We start from the raw sequence: 17,920 nt of genomic DNA, 5'->3' as shown, positions 1-17,920 counted from the left end.
CTATCATCAGGATATGATCCTGGCTGGGAATCCAGAGGAAGAATTTTGACTTCCAGAAAGGGACAAGCCACGGCTGCCACTTCTCTAGGTTTAGAGAGTGACCAGCAGAGGGCAGCAAGACTGTCTCTTTCCGACCCAGAGCCTTCTTTGGAACTTGGAAGGTTCAGTTGGCCTTTGCTAATCTCATAGCACCCTCTGAAGTACTCCAACAGCAACTGTCTGATCCCCTCACATTACAGAGTTCTCACAATCATAAACATTCACAGAAGGGCACAGCCAAGATAAGCTCCTGCGGTCAGGATGCTGAACCTCTTCTTTCCTGGTACTACACAACTGCTGTCTCTTTCCTCTCACAACCAGCACAGATTTAACTGTGAGAAACTTAGGGGCACCACATCATGTAGAAGCATGTTGCCTGCTGACTGCCCAGTCATTGTGCAGCCTTACAGTAGGAGAGCAGTCTGGAGGCTAGATGGATACCATTGCACATTTGACCCTGTTGAAGATGGAGTGAATGCAGAAGCACCTTTTGTGTGCCTGAATGTGTGTGTGTGTGTGTGTGTGTGTGTGTGTGTGTGTGTGTGCACATGTATTCCCATGTGGATTGCTGATTTAAGCATTGATAGGTAACATGTACTGTGCACATGACACATGGAATATAGTGTGACTGTGGTGATCAGATCCCAGCTGACAGCAGCAGTAGACGGACCATAGCCCTGCAAGCAGTCACACTGTGCATGGGTTTTTCTGCCTTTCTGCAATAATCTCAGGAAATTTGCCTCTGTTGCTCACCAGAGCCACTTTCTCAGGACTGTTTTAGTGATGGAAAATGTTTACAATGAGAGGTTTTGTTTGAACTTCAGGGATATCCAAATGACTTTTGGATTCAAATATCATCTGGGTATTTGCCATCATGTTTCTACATTGGGGCTGTTGGTGAACTGCATATGTTTTTGGATGGAATAGAAGCAGAGGTGAAGGAAAGTAAGGTCAAAAGATACTCATGGTGACATCTCCATAGCAATTTAAAGAGGGCTCATTGTTAGATCCCACGGCGAATTACAGCATTTCTAATGATGAAAGGCCTTTAGCACAGGAGATTTTATCTCCTACCTTTGTGTTCCTCAAGTGAGGATCAACATGCAATGAATTCTTCCTTTCTTATTTCGTAGATGTGTCCTATACAACCGAACAAACCACAGAAGGTAAGTTGTGTTATGTTATATCCCTGTGGCCTTATTATCCCCAGAACTCCTAGATTCATCTCTGATCCAGAAGATGGGTAGAAGTCAGAGCATGAATATTCCTAAGCCCCCAGGGAAATTTCTCAATAAGTGTTTAAGTTTACATAGTCATATATGCCATGGATTATGTCCCTGAATCACAGAGGTTGGGTAGGATCAGTCAGAGGAGGCATTTTCAAAGGCCACCAAGGAGGTCTTATTTCTAGGGATTCTATTGACCATTCTCAGTGCCCTGAGGTCCCCATGTTTCACCCACACCTTGGCCATTCCAGAGAGCAGAGGAGCTGGGAGATGTGGTGCCTGGAGAGAAAATCAAAACTCTGCTTAGCCAATGCCCTTGCCATCTCCCTTTGTCTGAGGCCTTATAAACCAATTATGGATGCTTTGATCCTCCACCCCCATCAGGGGACATCACAGATCCTCTTTGAGTTCCTCCAGTGAGAGGTGGTGGTGGCTCATCAGTATAGTTTCAACTGTGGCAGCCTGGGCTTTAGAGGAAAATCTCTTTCTTCTTTTCTCCATGGGATTATTTTGTGCCTAGGACACCAGCAAAAACTCTGGCCAGGCTACCCTTGTTGAGAAGACAAAGTGCCCATATGTCAGGCATTACTCTTCCCCAGGCATGTGGGGCGCCCCAAAGATAAAGTTGATTTTCTTGTAGCTTAGCCATATTCCTTCCCAAGATTCCACCCTGTTACTTATTCGTAACAACTCCACAATGAAAACCGACTTTCTTCTCTGTATTGATTACCTTGCAGGACACTCTTTGGTAGCAGACATTGTTCCTAGGCTTGGTAGGCACTAGGCTGTAACTGTGGGAGTTAGGTTTCAGGGAAGAGGGGACTGAACAACGCTTTGACACAGAGCTGTGAGAGAGGACTTTCGTAGAGCTGTTTGTATCAGGATCTAGTGTGTGGCTAGAGGACAACTTCTTCCATACCCAGAGTCCTTGTGAAGGTTTCTCAGATGGAACCTGGTCACCTGGTAGCAGTGGGAAGATCTCCAGTTATCCACTCCAGACCTCAATATCATGTCAACTCTTGTCTGAGATCCAGGGCTTTTCAACATAATATTAACATATATGTTGAAATTTGTGTCTTTTCTAAAGGCAAGAGATTATAATCATTTCTAATATAGTAAAAACCAATGAGCTAGGCATTCTCTCTCTGTGTGTCTCTGTCTCTCTTTGTATCTCTCTTTCTTTCTCTCTTTTACACACACACACACACACACACACACACACAAATACACACAGTGTGTTCTAGTACTCAGGAGTGTGAGGTAGGAGGATTTTGAGATTCAGTTTAGTCTAGGGTCATACAGTGAGATATTTGAATTAAAAATATCTACATAGAAAACCATGGTAAATAGGCATTCCAGACCTGTGCTACTGAACTTTATATTGTAATTATCAGACAGTATAATTAGATAAAAACTATTAATGACATATTTAAGCATGACAAACCTCATTTTTATTAGTTCCCTAGAGCTCAGCACATGTTCCATAAAAATAGCCCTTTAGATTTGGAGAACTCAAGACTACATAGATGTCTCACTAGTGTCCAGTCACATAGCACTGCCCAGTACAGACCCTGAATCTCATCCCATCAGCAGGTTGAGTGCATTTGTATGTCTCAGTTTTTTCTCAGTGGAGACTTAACATCATGTTTCTCATTTTTTTCTCCTCATCTGTATATGGATATGCAGAGGTGACTACTCCAGTTCCTGAGTACACACCAATAGGTAAAGAAAAAATGCATAAAACTATTTCTGTAAGTCATGATGTGAGTTTATTCCTGGCATTGTCTTCCTTGGAACACTTAAGGGGATAGGCTGGTGGGTGTGTGCTGTGGAGACTTAGAAAAGTTGGGGATGCCTCCTGACCTGAGGACTTTCCTCCACTGGGACCCCTGTCACTGTCCATTTCCCTGTGTGTGTGGAGGGGTCAGTCTGTATGCTGTCATTGGCCATTTCCCTCTCTCTGTGTGTAGGAGAAGTCAGTATTGGAGTGGGTTCTAAAAATCTATGGTCTCTAAATTTATTGTTATATCAGAAGAGACTCTGGGTTTAGAGGTATCAAAATAAAGCAACCTTCCAGAGGGGTTGGGTGACAAAATGAGACTGATGACCCCTCATGAGATGCCATTCTGATTCACTACAAATGGGTTTCTAGTCAAGAAAGCTTAGTCTTAGTGCAAATTGCGTGCGGACATTTGTCTTGTTTAATCATTTTGGGTTGAACCTTGACTTCAATGAAAAGTTCACATCAAGTAGTCTTCGTGACTAGCAGTGACAAAACTTGGGGACATCTAGTGTGATATGCTTGCAGAAAGAGATTGAGCTCAGGGAGACAGTCACATGACCCACCTCAGTGGGTGGGGGGAGGGATAAACAGCTCCTTCAGCCTTATACTTTTGTATTGGGCCTAAATGCAGTTCTGATGTAAACTCTCCACCTTGTGTATGTAAGCAGGTGTTGATAGCTTTTGACAGGGACCCATGAACTTCTGTTATGACAGGAGCTATCATTCTGACCCTTTGGTCTCTCATAGACTAACCTGCTCTACCTTCTCCTTTACTACTCGCAGGTGTGGGACAGGGTGGTGATGAATGTGCACATGTGCAGTGTATGTGTTAGGAGATGGGAGGGTCTGCATCTTCTCCCTACTTGAGTCACACTTGATTCTACAGTGCTTGGCACTCAAGGCCTTAGGAACAAGGTGGAGTAGGTATCTTGTCACCATCCAGGGCAGATTCAACCCATGCCAACATAGTTTGCAGAAACCTAGGCAACCTAGAGACAAACACGGCCCTCATGTCTAGAACAGAAATAGAGAGCATTGCAGTGAGGGTTCCCAGGCAAAGTGAGAGGGGAAAGGTCTGCACAAGACAGTGTGGCCAGGATGCAGCAGCAGGAGGAGCTCACATCCCATAATCCTTTAAAGTTCATGAGTGAGCTGCCCACAAAGTGTACAAGTTCCATCATCCACACTGGACCAACCCAGGAGAAACCACCATGTCTTTCCAGGAACAGATTCTGGTTTGGCTGTGAGACTGGTGAATGGAGGAGACAGATGTCAGGGTCGCGTGGAGATCCTTTACCAGGGTTCCTGGGGCACCGTGTGTGACGACAGCTGGGACACCAATGATGCCAACGTGGTGTGCAGGCAACTGGGCTGTGGCTGGGCCTTGTCTGCTCCAGGAAGTGCCCACTTTGGAGCAGGCTCTGGGTCCATTGTTCTGGATGATGTGGCCTGTACAGGACATGAGAACTATCTGTGGAGCTGCTCCCACCGTGGCTGGCTCTCCCATAACTGTGGACACCATGAGGATGCTGGGGTCATCTGTTCAGGTAAGACCCAAAACCCATCAGATATTGTCCTCAAGAATGGGCTTTTAGAGGTCACTGGCTCTGTTCTCAGTGCTGTATTTTGGCTTCATCAATAGTGGAGCTCATTATGCATTGTTGAGTTGTTCTTACTCAGAGAACTGTCCAAAACTTTCATAGCTGTCTAGGAATTCTAGAGTTCTCTAGGTGCAGAGCTAGGTCCCCAACTTGAGGAAATACTGGTGTCTTCATATGTTCCCTCTTGTAAGCTATCTCATAGTATTTGAAAGTCCCTAGGTACTGGTTTTAATGCTTAGCACCCAGCAACTCATGTAAAAACTATAATCCATTATTTTACCTGAGGGACATTCATTTGACTCCACTTCCCGTGGTCCCTGAAATAATTCACAGAGATAGAGCCTTTGTAGAATACGTGTGTTCCATTTCTCCACTTTCTTTTGTTTTGTAATCATTTGTCCTTAGCCATAATCATCTTAGGTTAGTCCAGTTAGCTAACCTTAGTCAATGACTCATTGATTAACAGGTAGAAATCTGGATGACAGTGTAGGATATAGGCATTACAAGGTGATGATATATTTGGGGCTCATGAATCAGCCATGAAGAATTCATATTGGATCAGTGAAGCAAGAAGAACCACATGTTTCCAACAGTATCCTACTAACATGAGGGTAGTCAGTGGGTCTTCAACAGCTCATCACTGAGACTAATTTTGATTGATTACCTCCATGGTCATTCAAGGAAGTTTGTAGCCTGTTCTAGCAGTAGTCGTTACTTTCTTACTCCAGATAATGACTTATGGGCACTGAGGTTCAGGCTTTTGTTGTAGGGTGCAGGATGGATTTGTGAGTGCATCTAGGTTTCTGGGTACACTGGTTATATGCAGAACATCAGCTCTTTGTGTGAAACCACCAACTCTGTTCCACCTGTGGGACCCCTAAGTGGGGTCCTGTGCTCTGTGTCTAACCTACCTTCTTTCTTACAGCTGCCCAAAACCAGAACACAGCCTGGCCAGGTGAGTCTCAGCATCTTTATATGGAAGATCTCTGTTCTTGGAAATCCCATTTTGGGGAAACATACTCTTCTCTTGCCACTTTCATATTCAGGAGTCACTTTCTTATCCCCAACCCAAGTTTGCGTCAAATATTTGGTAGAGTAGTAGTTGAGACACTTGCAACTGAAATAAAAAGTCACCCATGCAAGGAACTTTGGCCCTTTTATATTCAAGACCTGTCTGCAAATCGATGTGGACATTCTTTGGCCGTTTGAAACCATCAGCTTTATCCAAGTCACTCTCTTCTATTTCTGCAAAACCTGTATTGCCCCACAATCAGGTCCCCACCATCCCATATGTACTTCATGGTCACCTCCCCACCAACTTGTATGTGCTGCATGGTCACCTTCCCACCAACACATATGTGCTCCATGGTCAACTCCCCATGCTATGTGAGGTAGATGGAGAAGCAAGGAATGTTTTGTGAATCTAATCACCAGAAAAGTCAATTCTTCTATGTTCTACAGTCTGTTGCCTTTGGCCTTTTGTCTTTCTCTACTATTTATCTAAATCCGGGACATGGTGTCACATATACCTGCCCCATACTCGGATCCCCAAATGGACAGACAGAGCTTCTTAGAGAAAAGAATGTCTCAGTTTAAGAGAGGAGCAGAACATTCTGAAATCCTTAGGACCTTGTTCTTTGGATGAGAATCTGGGTTGGACCCCTGTGCATAAGTTACAAGTGTAGCTATTGAATGGATTCTGCATTGTGTGGAGAACATCTTTTTGCGTCCATTTGTCTCCTAATCTTACTTTTTGTTGTCATTTTCAGACACGTGGCCTACTTCTACGCCAGAAACTACACCAGGTAATGAGACTTCTTACCATGGTTTGGCTCCCTATACATCTCAGGTTGAAACCTTGACTGGCTAATAAGAGATTAAGATGAAGGAATTGTCTGCCTTGCTTATGATCCTTTGTGTTTAGTCATATAGAAAGGAGTTTACCAAGTTGCTGATAGGTTGGTAGAGATCCCTATTCTACTCACAGCCACAGCCAACAGCCACAGAGGTGGGACTCTTTCGTATTCTATCTTCTCCAGAACCTTCATATTTTCTATAAAGTACAAAGGCAGCATCTGTTGAGCCCACATCCCCTGCTTGTCTCAGGAGAATCACAGACTTGCAGCACTTAATCATTTTGCTAAATTTTGCTTTCCTGTGAAATCATTTGCTATGGTGGACCCTTCTTATGACATTTGTCTGGAAAGCATCATCTTTTGCAAGAGTCATGCGACATGGGACAGCAGTGACTGTTCTTCTCATGCTCCTTACATATAGATGGCATGAGTCTTTTAGTAAGCAACTGCCATTCAGGACAATGATATCATTGCACCTCACTGGCACTATGATGGGCACATGAGAGCATGGCCAGTGCCACCATGTGCCCTTGAGAAAAGACTCTGTTCCTCAGGTGCAGTGTGTCTGTGTCCAATGTTTCCATCTTGGTAACACAGGGATCTTGACAACACTTTGATGCATAGGCCTTCCTTCTACACTTGATCTTAGCCAAAAGGCCGAGAAGTGATACAGCCCTTCCTTCTAATCTAGCTTTGTTTTCTCTCCAGATTGGTTGACTACAACTCCTATTTATGGTAAGTTTGGGATGAGACCAACTCATAGCTTTCAGCATTTCAACCAAAAGGTTGGAGAAAGGCAAGATTTCTAGAATCTTCTTGAAGTCTGTGCTCAATCACAGCTCTCGATCACAGCTCTGAAAGTCAAGGAGAAAGAATGGAATTAGAAAGAGGTCCTATCTTTCCTGCATATATCCACAGTGATCCACTCTGCCCACAAAAATTTATCTTCTATTTACTCCATCCTAGAACTAATGAACAGACTTGGACTGAGCCCTGAGCATCCAGTCCTGGGGTTAGACTCATGACCAGGACTACAGGTCTTCAATGTGAGCCCTTGGTGGACACTTACTGTTCCATTCAGTATTCTGTCAGCCTCAGATTCAAGATTCCTGATGAAGGTAGATCCTGGTGAGCTAACCTCACCTTATGCTTGTCTCAGTAGAAATGTGAAACTTTGCAGTAGTTAATTCATTTTATTAAACTTTACTTTCCGAAAAAAAATCATTTTTCCTAAAAAAATTGCTATGGAGACTCTTTCCTAGTAATGTGCCTAGAAACCATTGTATTTTGCAAAACATGTGACAACAGAGACTGTTCCTGTCAGGTTCTGAAGGTACAGATTGCATGATTGTTTTCCCAAGCAACTGTCAGTCAGGACAAACTTGTCGTTTCCCCGGGCCACAACTTTGTTAATATGAAGTACACTTGAGAGCTTGGTCAGAGCCACCACTTGCTCTCAAGAAAGGGACTTTGTTACTTTCAGCCACAGTGCTTCTGTGTCCAGTGTTTTCCACTCCCAACCATGGGTGCACTAACAGAATTGATGCACAGACATTTCTCTAATGTAGCTTTGTTTTCCTCTGCAGATTGGTGGACAACTTCTCATGGTAAGTCTGGGGAGTGGCCAAACTTCTCTTTCAGCATTTCAACTAAGAGTTGGAGAGAGTTGGGAGTGCTAGGATCTTCTTGGAGCACAGATCACAAAAACAAGGAGAAACAAGGGCATTAGAAAAAGGGCCTATCTTTCCTGAGTCCATCTCCAGTAGTCCACTTGGTCTACACAGTTACAGCTCCTATTTACTGGATCACAGATTTAATGAGTAGGTTTGGAAAGAGCTCTCAGGAGGCACTCATGGGGTTGGGATTCCAGATCTCCAATATGAACCTTTAGTGGAGCCTGCCTATCCCATCCAGAACACCATGGCATACCAGAAGACCTAGGCTTTGAATGCTCTGTGTCAGAACAGCGGAACAGTGCTTCTTGTAGACTTTCTCTTCCCCAGAGAGAGTAACACTCTTAGTAAATCATGCACACTTGGCCTAACCTCTGGGATAGGTATTAATTATACCCAGATACTTTCTGTCCAGGTTGCAGAGACTTGGCACCACTAGTCTAAGTGATTGGTACCTACAATCATCTGCCAGCCAGGAAATCAAAGAAATTCAAGGAAAGGGGCTAGAGAGATGGCTCAGCAGTTAAGAACTCTGACTGCTCTTCTGAAGATCCTGAGTTCAAGTCCTAGCAACCACATGGTGGCTCAACCATCTGTAATGAGATCTGATGCCCTCTTCTGGAGTGTGAGGACAGCTACAGTGTACTCACAAAAATAAATAAATCCTTTAAAAAAATTCAAGGAAAGCTTTTCACCATGAGCACAGGGGAAAGAAGACTGCAGCTTTGGTAGAACTTTTCATTTTCCACCTACACATCCACTGAATAGATACACTGAGTAGATGGACAGGTTTTCAGGTCCTGGGGTAGAGTCTGTGTTCATGGCTATAAAGCCTTCCAGACCTATGCCTCATAGCCAGTGTGTGGGGAGATGTCCTAAGAGACCCGAATGGCCAAATGTAAGGCCTTGATCTGGACTTGGGGTAGTTATGCATAATTCACTGGGAAGACACACACTATAGGATCCACCCTGTCAACATGTGCAGACACACATCTCCTTGTGAGGTGGGAGCAGAATGTGCATCCTTAATGACTTAATGAGTAGCATCTTCCTGGAAGTCTGTATGGCCACACCCTTGGTCTGAGGCAGCAGATGAGTTCAACTCAGTCTGGTGTGCTCAGCATCATGCACAAAGGACCAGGCTAGGCAACTTCTCTTCAGGGCTCTGACATGTTTTTGTTTCTGGGTTTCTCTCACAGCTCCTTCAACACCATTCCCTACCATAGCTGGTAAGTCCTCATCTACTTCAACTCCTCTCTCTCCTCTGCATCCCTATTCTCCTCACAGTCATGTCCACCAGCTACAGAGCAGGAGGGACTCAGTATTCTGTCTGCCCCAGGACCTTCAGCTCTCTCCATCAAGTACAACGGCAGAACGTGTTGCAACAACCTCTCCTCTGCTCCACTCAGTGGGACATGAGAGCACTTGATCCCTTTTGCTAGATGTCACTTCCTGTGAAATAATTTGCCATGGTGGGACTTTCCTATTCTGTTTGTGTAGAAAGCATTACTTTTAGTAGTGGTTATGTGACATCGGGACAGATGAGACTGTTCCTTCCAGGTTTCTCAGGTATAGATGCTACAATTCTATTAACTATTTTATTATTCATGAAAATTTTTATGGAAACTGCTAATTTGATGGAAACATGAGAGTATGGTAAGGGCCAGCCCTTGCTTTCAAGGTGCCGACAGTCTTATATTCAGCTCCAGTGTTTCTGTGTCCAATGTTATCTGCTCTGAACCAGAGTCCCTTGACAGAACATTGATGCACAAGCCTTTCTTCTCATCTGGTTTTGCTTTCTCCCAGATTGGTGACCTACAACCTACCCTTCTCATACTATGTGTGTTTTCAGTACTTCAACCAAGAGTTTAGAAAGTGACAGGCATTCTGGAATCTTCTTGAAGTTTGTGCTGAATTACAGCTCTGAAAGTCAAGGAGAAAGAATGGAATTAGAAAGAGGTCCTATCTTTCCTGTGTATATCCACAGTGATTCACTCTGTCCACAAAATGTATCTTCTATTTCCTCCATCCCAGAACTAATGAACAGATTTGGTCTGGCCCTGAGAATATAGTCCTGGGGTTAGACTCATGACCAGGACTACAGGTCTTCAATGTGAGCCCTTGCTGAACACTGCCTATTCCATTCAGTATTCTGTCAGCCCCAGAACCTTCAGGATTCCGATGAAGTTAGATCCTGTTGAGCCAACCTCACCTTATGCTTGTCTCAGTAAGGATGTGAGACTTTGCAGTAGTTAATTTATTTTATTAAGCTTTACTTTCCTGAAAAGAAAACTCTTGCTATGGAGGCCCTTTCCTATGTAATTTGCCTAGAAACCATTGTACTTTGAAAAACATGTGACAACATAGACAACTGAATCCTGTCAGGTTCTGAAGGTACAGATTGCATGATTCTTTTCCCTAGCAACTGTCATTCAGGGCTCAGTTTTAGTTTTCCCCGGCCACATCTATATTAATATGAAGCACACATGAGAGCATGGTCAGGGCCACCACTTGTTCTCAAGAAAGGGACTTTGTTACTCTCAGCCACAGTGCTTCTGTGTCCAGTGTTTTCCACTCCCAACCATGGGTGCACTGACAGAATTGATGCACAGACCTTTCTCTAATGTAGTTTTGTTTTCCTCTGCAGATTGGTTTACAACTCCTTCTCATGGTAAGTCTGGGAAGTGGCCAAACTTCTCTTTTAGCATTTCAACTAAGAGTTGGAGAGAGTTGGGAGTGCTAGGATCTTATTGTAATCTGTGCTGGAGCACAGTTCACAAAAACAAGGAGAAACAAGGGCATTGGAAAGAGGGCCTATCTTTCCTGAGTCCATCTCCAGTGGTCCACTTGGTCTACACAGTTACAGCTCCTATTTACTGGATCACAGATTTAATGAGTAGGTTTGGAAAGAGCTCTCAGGAGGCACTCATGGGGTTGGGATTCCAGATCTCCAATATGAACCTTTAGTGGAGCCTGCCTATCCCATCCAGAACACCATGACATACCAGAAGACCTAGGCTTTGGATGCTCTGTGTCAGAACAGCGGAACAGTGCTTCTTGTAGACTTTCTCTTCTCCAGAGACAGTAACACTCATAGTAGCAAATCATGCACATTTGACATAACCCCTGGGATAGGTGTTAATTATACCCAGACACTTTGTGTCAGGTAGCAGAGACTCAGCACCACTAGTCTAAGAGATTGGTATCTACAATCATCTGCCAGCAAGAGTCAAAGAAATTCGAGGAAAGGGGCTGGCTGGAGAGATGATGGCTCAGTGGTTAAGAGCTCTGACTGAAGGTTCTCAGTTCAGATCCTAGGAACCACATGCTGGCTCAACCATCTGTAATGAAATCTGATGCTGTCTTCTGGACTGTCTGAGGACAGCTACAGTGTACTCACATAAAATAAATAAATAAGTCTTTAAAAAAATTCAAGGAAATGTTTTCACCATGAGAACCTAGGAAAGAAGACTACAGCTTTAATAGAACTTTCCATTTTCCATCTACACATCCACTGAACATCCTGCACCTACTCTCATAATGAAAAGACAAAAGGAAGGAGTCCTGCATGTCTTCAGAATATGACCAGGGCTAGGTTATTTCCTGTCTGGTTTTTTCCTTGGAATTTTGGTCAAACCTGACTCTTCCCCCTGCTAGGCACCTGTGCAGTGTGCTCCAGGGTTCATTAGCATTTCTACACTTTTCTGTTTGCAGAGTACACCTGTGGAGGTTTGTTGACCCAAGCCTATGGGCAATTTTCCAGCCCATACTACCCCTCAAGCTATCCTAACAATGCCAGATGTTTGTGGAAAATTTTGGTCCCCAGCATGAACCGTGTGACAGTGGTCTTCACAGATGTGCAGTAAGTGTGGGTGCAGAGCAGCTGTTACAGAAAATTGTGGGGTGCTTTGAAATTCATGGGGTGAATAGGCAAGTCGGCACTTAAAATACAGGTTCCATTTTTGATGTGGAACAAGAGTCACCCAGGGAGGATATAATGGGTGGAAAAGCACAGGAATTTGAAAATACTCCATCTTAAAGTCCCAGGTTGTTATGAATTTGCACTATGGCCCTATGTGCCATGTTCCTAATCCTCAACCAGAAGAAGGGGTGGAATGCCTGTTTTCCTCACCTTGTTGATCAGCAAGTGACCAGAGAATGGCAGTCACTTGGAGCCATTACTCAGTGGGAAGGAAGGGTGGTGGCCTATATAGTGACAGTCTTAGGTGTACACAAGGTCAGTGCTGCTAATGAGGGCACCTTTTCTGTGCCAAGCTTTCTCCACAGCTGCTTCTCATTCTGTGAGGCACCAGGAACAGGTGCCAGTGCATTTCCACTGAAGTGGATATGGTCCCAGCATTTACTAAGCTGTGTTCCCAGGACCTCTCTTGGTGTCTGTAGTGGCTTTGCAAGTCTCTGCTGTAGAACAACATATACATTGTGTCAGTGTCCTTGTTAGGACAATGCAAGGAGTACATCTGAAGGGCATCAGATCCTCTGCAGGAGTCTCCTCATTCTTCTTCTTGTCAACATCCCACTGACAGTTACTAGCACACAGTAAAGTTTTATGAAACCACCTCTGTCTACAACTTTTCGTCACTTCTTGATAATATAGTATTCTGTCATGGCTCCATTTCAGTGTTTCTCAGTGGTCATGGAATACTGCGTTGATATCAATAGATGAGATACTCAAGTGTCAGAGCATTACAGTAACTTGTCTTGTGGTGTTTTTTTTTTCTTGTTATGTCTTGTTCAATTTTTTTTTAACATGTGTGAGTGCATTGTGTGTATTCGTACATCTGTGAAATGCATGTGTGCCTGATCTCCCAGAGGTCAGAAGAAGGCATCTATTTCCCTGGATATGGACCTAAACACAATTGTGAGCTTTGTTGTTGGTGCTGGGCATTGAACCTTAGTCCTCTAGAACAGGCAGTTAACCACTTAACTTAACCACTGAGCTATCTTTCTACCACTTGCCTTGGGTGTACTTCTTCCTTTTTTATATTTATTAGATGTTTGATTTATCCTGAAGATAATTGGGGACTCTGTGAAGGAACCAATTAGTATGTTCTCAGGTGACCTTCCTTTGCTGATGTAAATCTTTCAAAGAGAGGTATTATGGATTACATATCTGTGAGTCCCAAGACAGAATTTTACCAGGCATGCTGGACATGGGAAGAAAAATAAACTCCCTTTGAATTCCTTGAACTTATCAATTCTCTCAAATGATGTATTTAGTCACTGTTTACAGGGCAATAATTACTTAGATGTGAGCCCTCATACCACATTGCAGACACAGAAAAGGGGACTGACTGTTTCTTCTGTGTTCTCAGGCTCGAAGGAGGCTGCAACTATGACTATATCCTGGTTTATGATGGCCCTGAGTACAATTCTTCTCTCATTGCACGGGTGTGTGATGGGTTCAATGGATCTTTTACCTCAACCTGGAACTTCATGTCCGTAGTCTTCATCACGGATGGCAGTGTGACAAGAAGAGGGTTCCAGGCTGACTACTACTCTACCGCCATCAGCACCAGCACAAGTAAGTTCCATTGTGAGAATGAATGTCCACTTGTATTCAGGGAGGTCACAAGGAGCCATCTGAGCTTCAACATTTCTGAGTTTGTGACAAGGGCAATAGAGTGGTACCCTGGGTCCAGTGCTCGCTGAGAGGGACTGTGGTCAGTGAGTCTTGGGTTCTGACTTGAGGAAAGAGAGGCTTGGGACAGCACTGGCTGATGGGATGTGCAATGGCTTTCTTGTCATCATCAGAGACTAAAAGGTCAAAGGTGATTGTTCAACAGATAGTGAGAAGTCAATGCCAGGAGTAATGGATGATGTCATGCTTGGGCCTTCGTGACTGTTCCATAGTGTGGGACACTGGCCGCATATGGGACATATGGCTTCCTTCTGAGAGATAGATCATGGGATATGAAGATGGACAGAACATTGAATCAGAGGTTGAGTTCCTAATTAGAGACACCATGTAGACCTCTGAGTGTAACCGAGAAAGGCTGAGGACTGATGTCCAAAGTCTCTTGTTCATCAACGAGCAGAAGGGCAGATATTGTCCTGAGCTAAAGATCTGACTTGCTGCTTCTTCTAATCTTGGTGGTGAAGCTCATTTATTACTTGTGAAAATGATCAATTGACAAAAACATTTCGCTTGGGTCAATTCTTGTCTCTGGGTTTTGATGTACGTGTATGTCTGCACAGGTTTTCAGGTCCTGGGGTAGAGTCTGTTCATGGCTATAAAGCCTTCCAGACCTATGCCTCATAGCCAGTGTGTGGGGAGATGTCCTAAGAGACCTGAATGGCCAAATGTAAGGCCTTGATCTGGACTTGGGGTAGTTACCCATAATTCGCTGCGTAGACACACACTACAGGATCCACCCTGTCAACATGTGCAGACACACATCTCCTTGTGAGGTGGGAGCAGAACTTGCATCCTTAATGACCTAATGAGTAGCATCTTCCTGGAAGTCTGTATGGCCACACCCTTGGTCTGAGGCAGCAGATGAGTTCAACTCAGTCTGGTGTGCTCAGCATCATGCACAAAGGACCAGGCTAGGCAACTTCTCTTCAGGGCTCTGACATGTTTTTGTTTCTGGGTTTCTCTCACAGCTCCTTCAACACCATTCCCAACCATAGCTGGTAAGTCCTCATCTACTTCAACTCCTCTCTCTCCTCGGCATCCCTATTCTCCTCACAGCCATGTCCACCAGCTACAGAGCAGGAGGGACTCAGTATTCTGTCTGCCCCAGGACCTTCAGCTCTCTCCATCAAGTACAACGGCAGAACGTGTTGCAACAACCTCTCCTCTGCTCCACTCAGTGGGACATGAGAGCACTTGATCCCTTTTGCTAGATGTCACTTCCTGTGAAATAATTTGCCATGGTGGGACTTTCCTATTCTGTTTGTGTAGAAAGCATTACTTTTAGTAGTGGTTATGTGACATTGGGACAGATGAGACTGTTCCTTCCAGGTTTCTCAGGTATAGATGCTACAATTCTTTTAACTATTTTATTATTCATGAAAATTTTTATGGAAACTGCTAATTTGATGGAAACATGAGAGTATGGTAAGGGCCAGCCCTTGATTTCAAGGTGCCAACAGTCTTATATTCAGCTCCAGTGTTTCTGTGTCCAGTGTTATCTGCTCTGAACCAGAGTCCCTTGACAGAACCTTGATGCACAAGCCTTTCTTCTCATCTGGTTTTGCTTTCCCCCAGATTGGTGACCTACAACTTACCCTTCTCATACTGTGTGTGTTTTCAATACTTCAACCAAGAGTTTAGAAAGAGACAGGCATTCTGGAATATTCTTGAAGTTTGTGCTGAATTATAGCTCTGAAAGTCAAGGAGAAAGAATGGAATTAGAAAGAGGTCCTATCTTTCCTGTGTATATCCAGTGATTCACTCTGTCCACAAAATGTATCTTCTATTTACTCCATCCCAGAACTAATGAACAGATTTGGTCTGGCCCTGAGAATATAGTCCTGGGGTTAGACTCATGACCAGGACTACAGGTCTTCAATGTGAGCCCTTGCTGAACACTGCCTATTCCATTCAGTATTCTGTCAGCCCCAGAACCTTCAGGATTCCGATGAAGTTAGATCCTGTTGAGCCAACCTCACTTTATGCTTGTCTCAGTAAGGATGTGAGACTTTGCAGTAGTTAATTCATGTTATTAAGCTTTACTTTCCTGAAAAGAAAACTCTTGCTATGGAGGCCCTTTCCTATGTAATTTGTCTAGAAACCATTGTACTTTGAAAAACATGTGACAACATAGACAACTGAATCCTGTCAGGTTCTGAAGGTACAGATTGCATGATTCTTTTCCCTAGCAACTGTCATTCAGGGCTAAGTTTTAGTTTCCCCGGGCCACATCTATATTAATATGAAGCACACATGAGAGCATGGTCAGGGCCACCACTTGCTCTCAAGAAAGGGACTTTGTTACTCTCAGCCACAGTGCTTCTGTGTCCAGTGTCTTCCACTCCCAACCATGGGTGCACTGACAGAATTGATGCACAGACCTTTCTCTAATGTAGCTTTGTTTTCCTCTGCAGATTGGTTTACAACTCCTTCTCATGGTAAGTCTGGGAAGTGGCCAAACTTCTCTTTCAGCATTTCAACTAAGAGTTGGAGAGAGTTGGGAGTGCTAGGATCTTCTTGTAATCTGTGCTGGAGCACAGTTCACAAAAACAAGGAGAAACAAGGGCATTAGAAAAAGGGCCTATCTTTCCTGAGTCCATCTCCAGTGGTCCACTTGGTCTACACAGTTACAGCTCCTATTTACTGGATCACAGATTTAATGAGTAGGTTTGGAAAGAGCTTTCAGGAGGCACTCATGGGGTTGGGATTCCAGATCTCCGATATGAACCTTTAGTGGAGCCTGTCTATCCCATCCAGAACACCATGACATACCAGAAGACCTTGGCTTTGGATGCTCTGTGTCAGAACAGCGGAACAGTGCTTCTTGTAGACTTTCTCTTCTCCAGAGAGAGTAACACTCATAGTAGCAAATCATGCACATTTGACATAACCCCTGGGATAGGTGTTAATTATACCCAGACACTTTGTCTCAGGAAGCAGAGACTCAGCACCACTAGTCTAAGAGATTGGTATCTACAATCATCTGCCAGCAAGAGAGTCAAAGAAATTGGAGGAAAGGGCCTGGAGAGATGATGGCTCAGTGGTTAAGAGCTCTGACTGAAGGTTCTCAGTTCAGATCCTAGGAACCACATGCTGGCTCAACCATCTGTAATGAAATCTGATGCTGTCTTCTGGACTGTCTGAGGACAGCTACAGTGTACTCACATAAAATAAATAAATAAATCTTTAAAAAAATTCAAGGAAATGTTTTCACCATGAGAACCTAGGAAAGAAGACTACAGCTTTAATAGAACTTTCCATTTTCCATCTACACATCCACTGAACATCCTGCACCTACTCTCATAAAGAAAAGACACAAGGAAGGAGTCCTGCATGTCTTCAGAATGTGACCAGGGCTAGGTTATTTCCTGTCTGGTTTCTTCCTTGGAATTTTGGTCAAACCTGACTCTTCCCCCTGCTAGATGCCTGTGCAGTGTGCTCCAGGGTTCATCAGCATTTCTACACTTTTCTGTTTGCAGAGTACACCTGTGGAGGTTTGTTGACCCAAGCCTATGGGCAATTTTCCAGCCCATACTACCCCTCAAGCTATCCTAACAATGCCAGATGTTTGTGGAAAATTTTGGTCCCCAGCATGAACCGTGTGACAGTGGTCTTCACAGATGTGCAGTAAGTGTGGGTGCAGAGCAGCTGTTACAGAAAATTGTGGGGTGCTTTGAAATTCATGGGGTGAATAGGCAAGTCGGCACTTACAATACAGGTTCCATTTTCAATGTGGAACTCAAGAGTCACCCAGGGAGGATATAATGGGTGGAAAAGCACAGGAATTTGAAAATACTCCATCTTAAAGTCCCAGGTTGTTATGAATTTGCACTATGGCCCTGTGTGCCATGTTCCTAATCCTCAACCAGAAGAAGGGGTGGAATGCCTGTTTTCCTCACCTTGTTGATCAGCAAGTGACCAGAGAATGGCAGTCACTTGGAGCCATTACTCAGTGGGAAGGAAGGGTGGTGGCCTATATAGTGACAGTCTTAGGTGTACACAAGGTCAGTGCTGCTAATAAGGGCACATTTTCTGTGCCAAGCTTTCTCCACAGCTGCTTCTCATTCTGTGAGGCCCCAGGAGCAG

At 44.1% G+C, this 17,920-nt stretch overlaps 1 protein-coding gene across 1 annotated transcript in view; it reads left to right on the top strand.

The window, feature by feature from the left end:
- Dmbt1 (deleted in malignant brain tumors 1) overlaps positions 1-17,920 on the top strand; it is a 219,663-nt gene that overhangs the window by 185,425 nt on the left and 16,318 nt on the right. The window contains exons 24-33 of the mRNA XM_052175095.1: positions 1,173-1,205; positions 2,952-2,987; positions 4,272-4,595; positions 5,575-5,604; positions 6,419-6,454; positions 7,214-7,290; positions 8,092-8,112; positions 11,868-12,040; positions 13,512-13,720; positions 17,257-17,461. Coding sequence (XP_052031055.1) covers positions 1,173-1,205; positions 2,952-2,987; positions 4,272-4,595; positions 5,575-5,604; positions 6,419-6,454; positions 7,214-7,290; positions 8,092-8,112; positions 11,868-12,040; positions 13,512-13,720; positions 17,257-17,461 — 1,144 coding nt within the window. The remainder of the gene's footprint in view (positions 1-1,172; positions 1,206-2,951; positions 2,988-4,271; positions 4,596-5,574; positions 5,605-6,418; positions 6,455-7,213; positions 7,291-8,091; positions 8,113-11,867; positions 12,041-13,511; positions 13,721-17,256; positions 17,462-17,920) is intronic.

This window comes from Apodemus sylvaticus, chromosome 1 (genome assembly GCF_947179515.1).
Source record: "Apodemus sylvaticus chromosome 1, mApoSyl1.1, whole genome shotgun sequence".
NCBI lineage: Eukaryota > Metazoa > Chordata > Mammalia > Rodentia > Muridae > Apodemus > Apodemus sylvaticus.
Note: the sequence above shows the minus strand (reverse complement) of the source record. Positions and strands in the feature narration are given on the sequence as shown.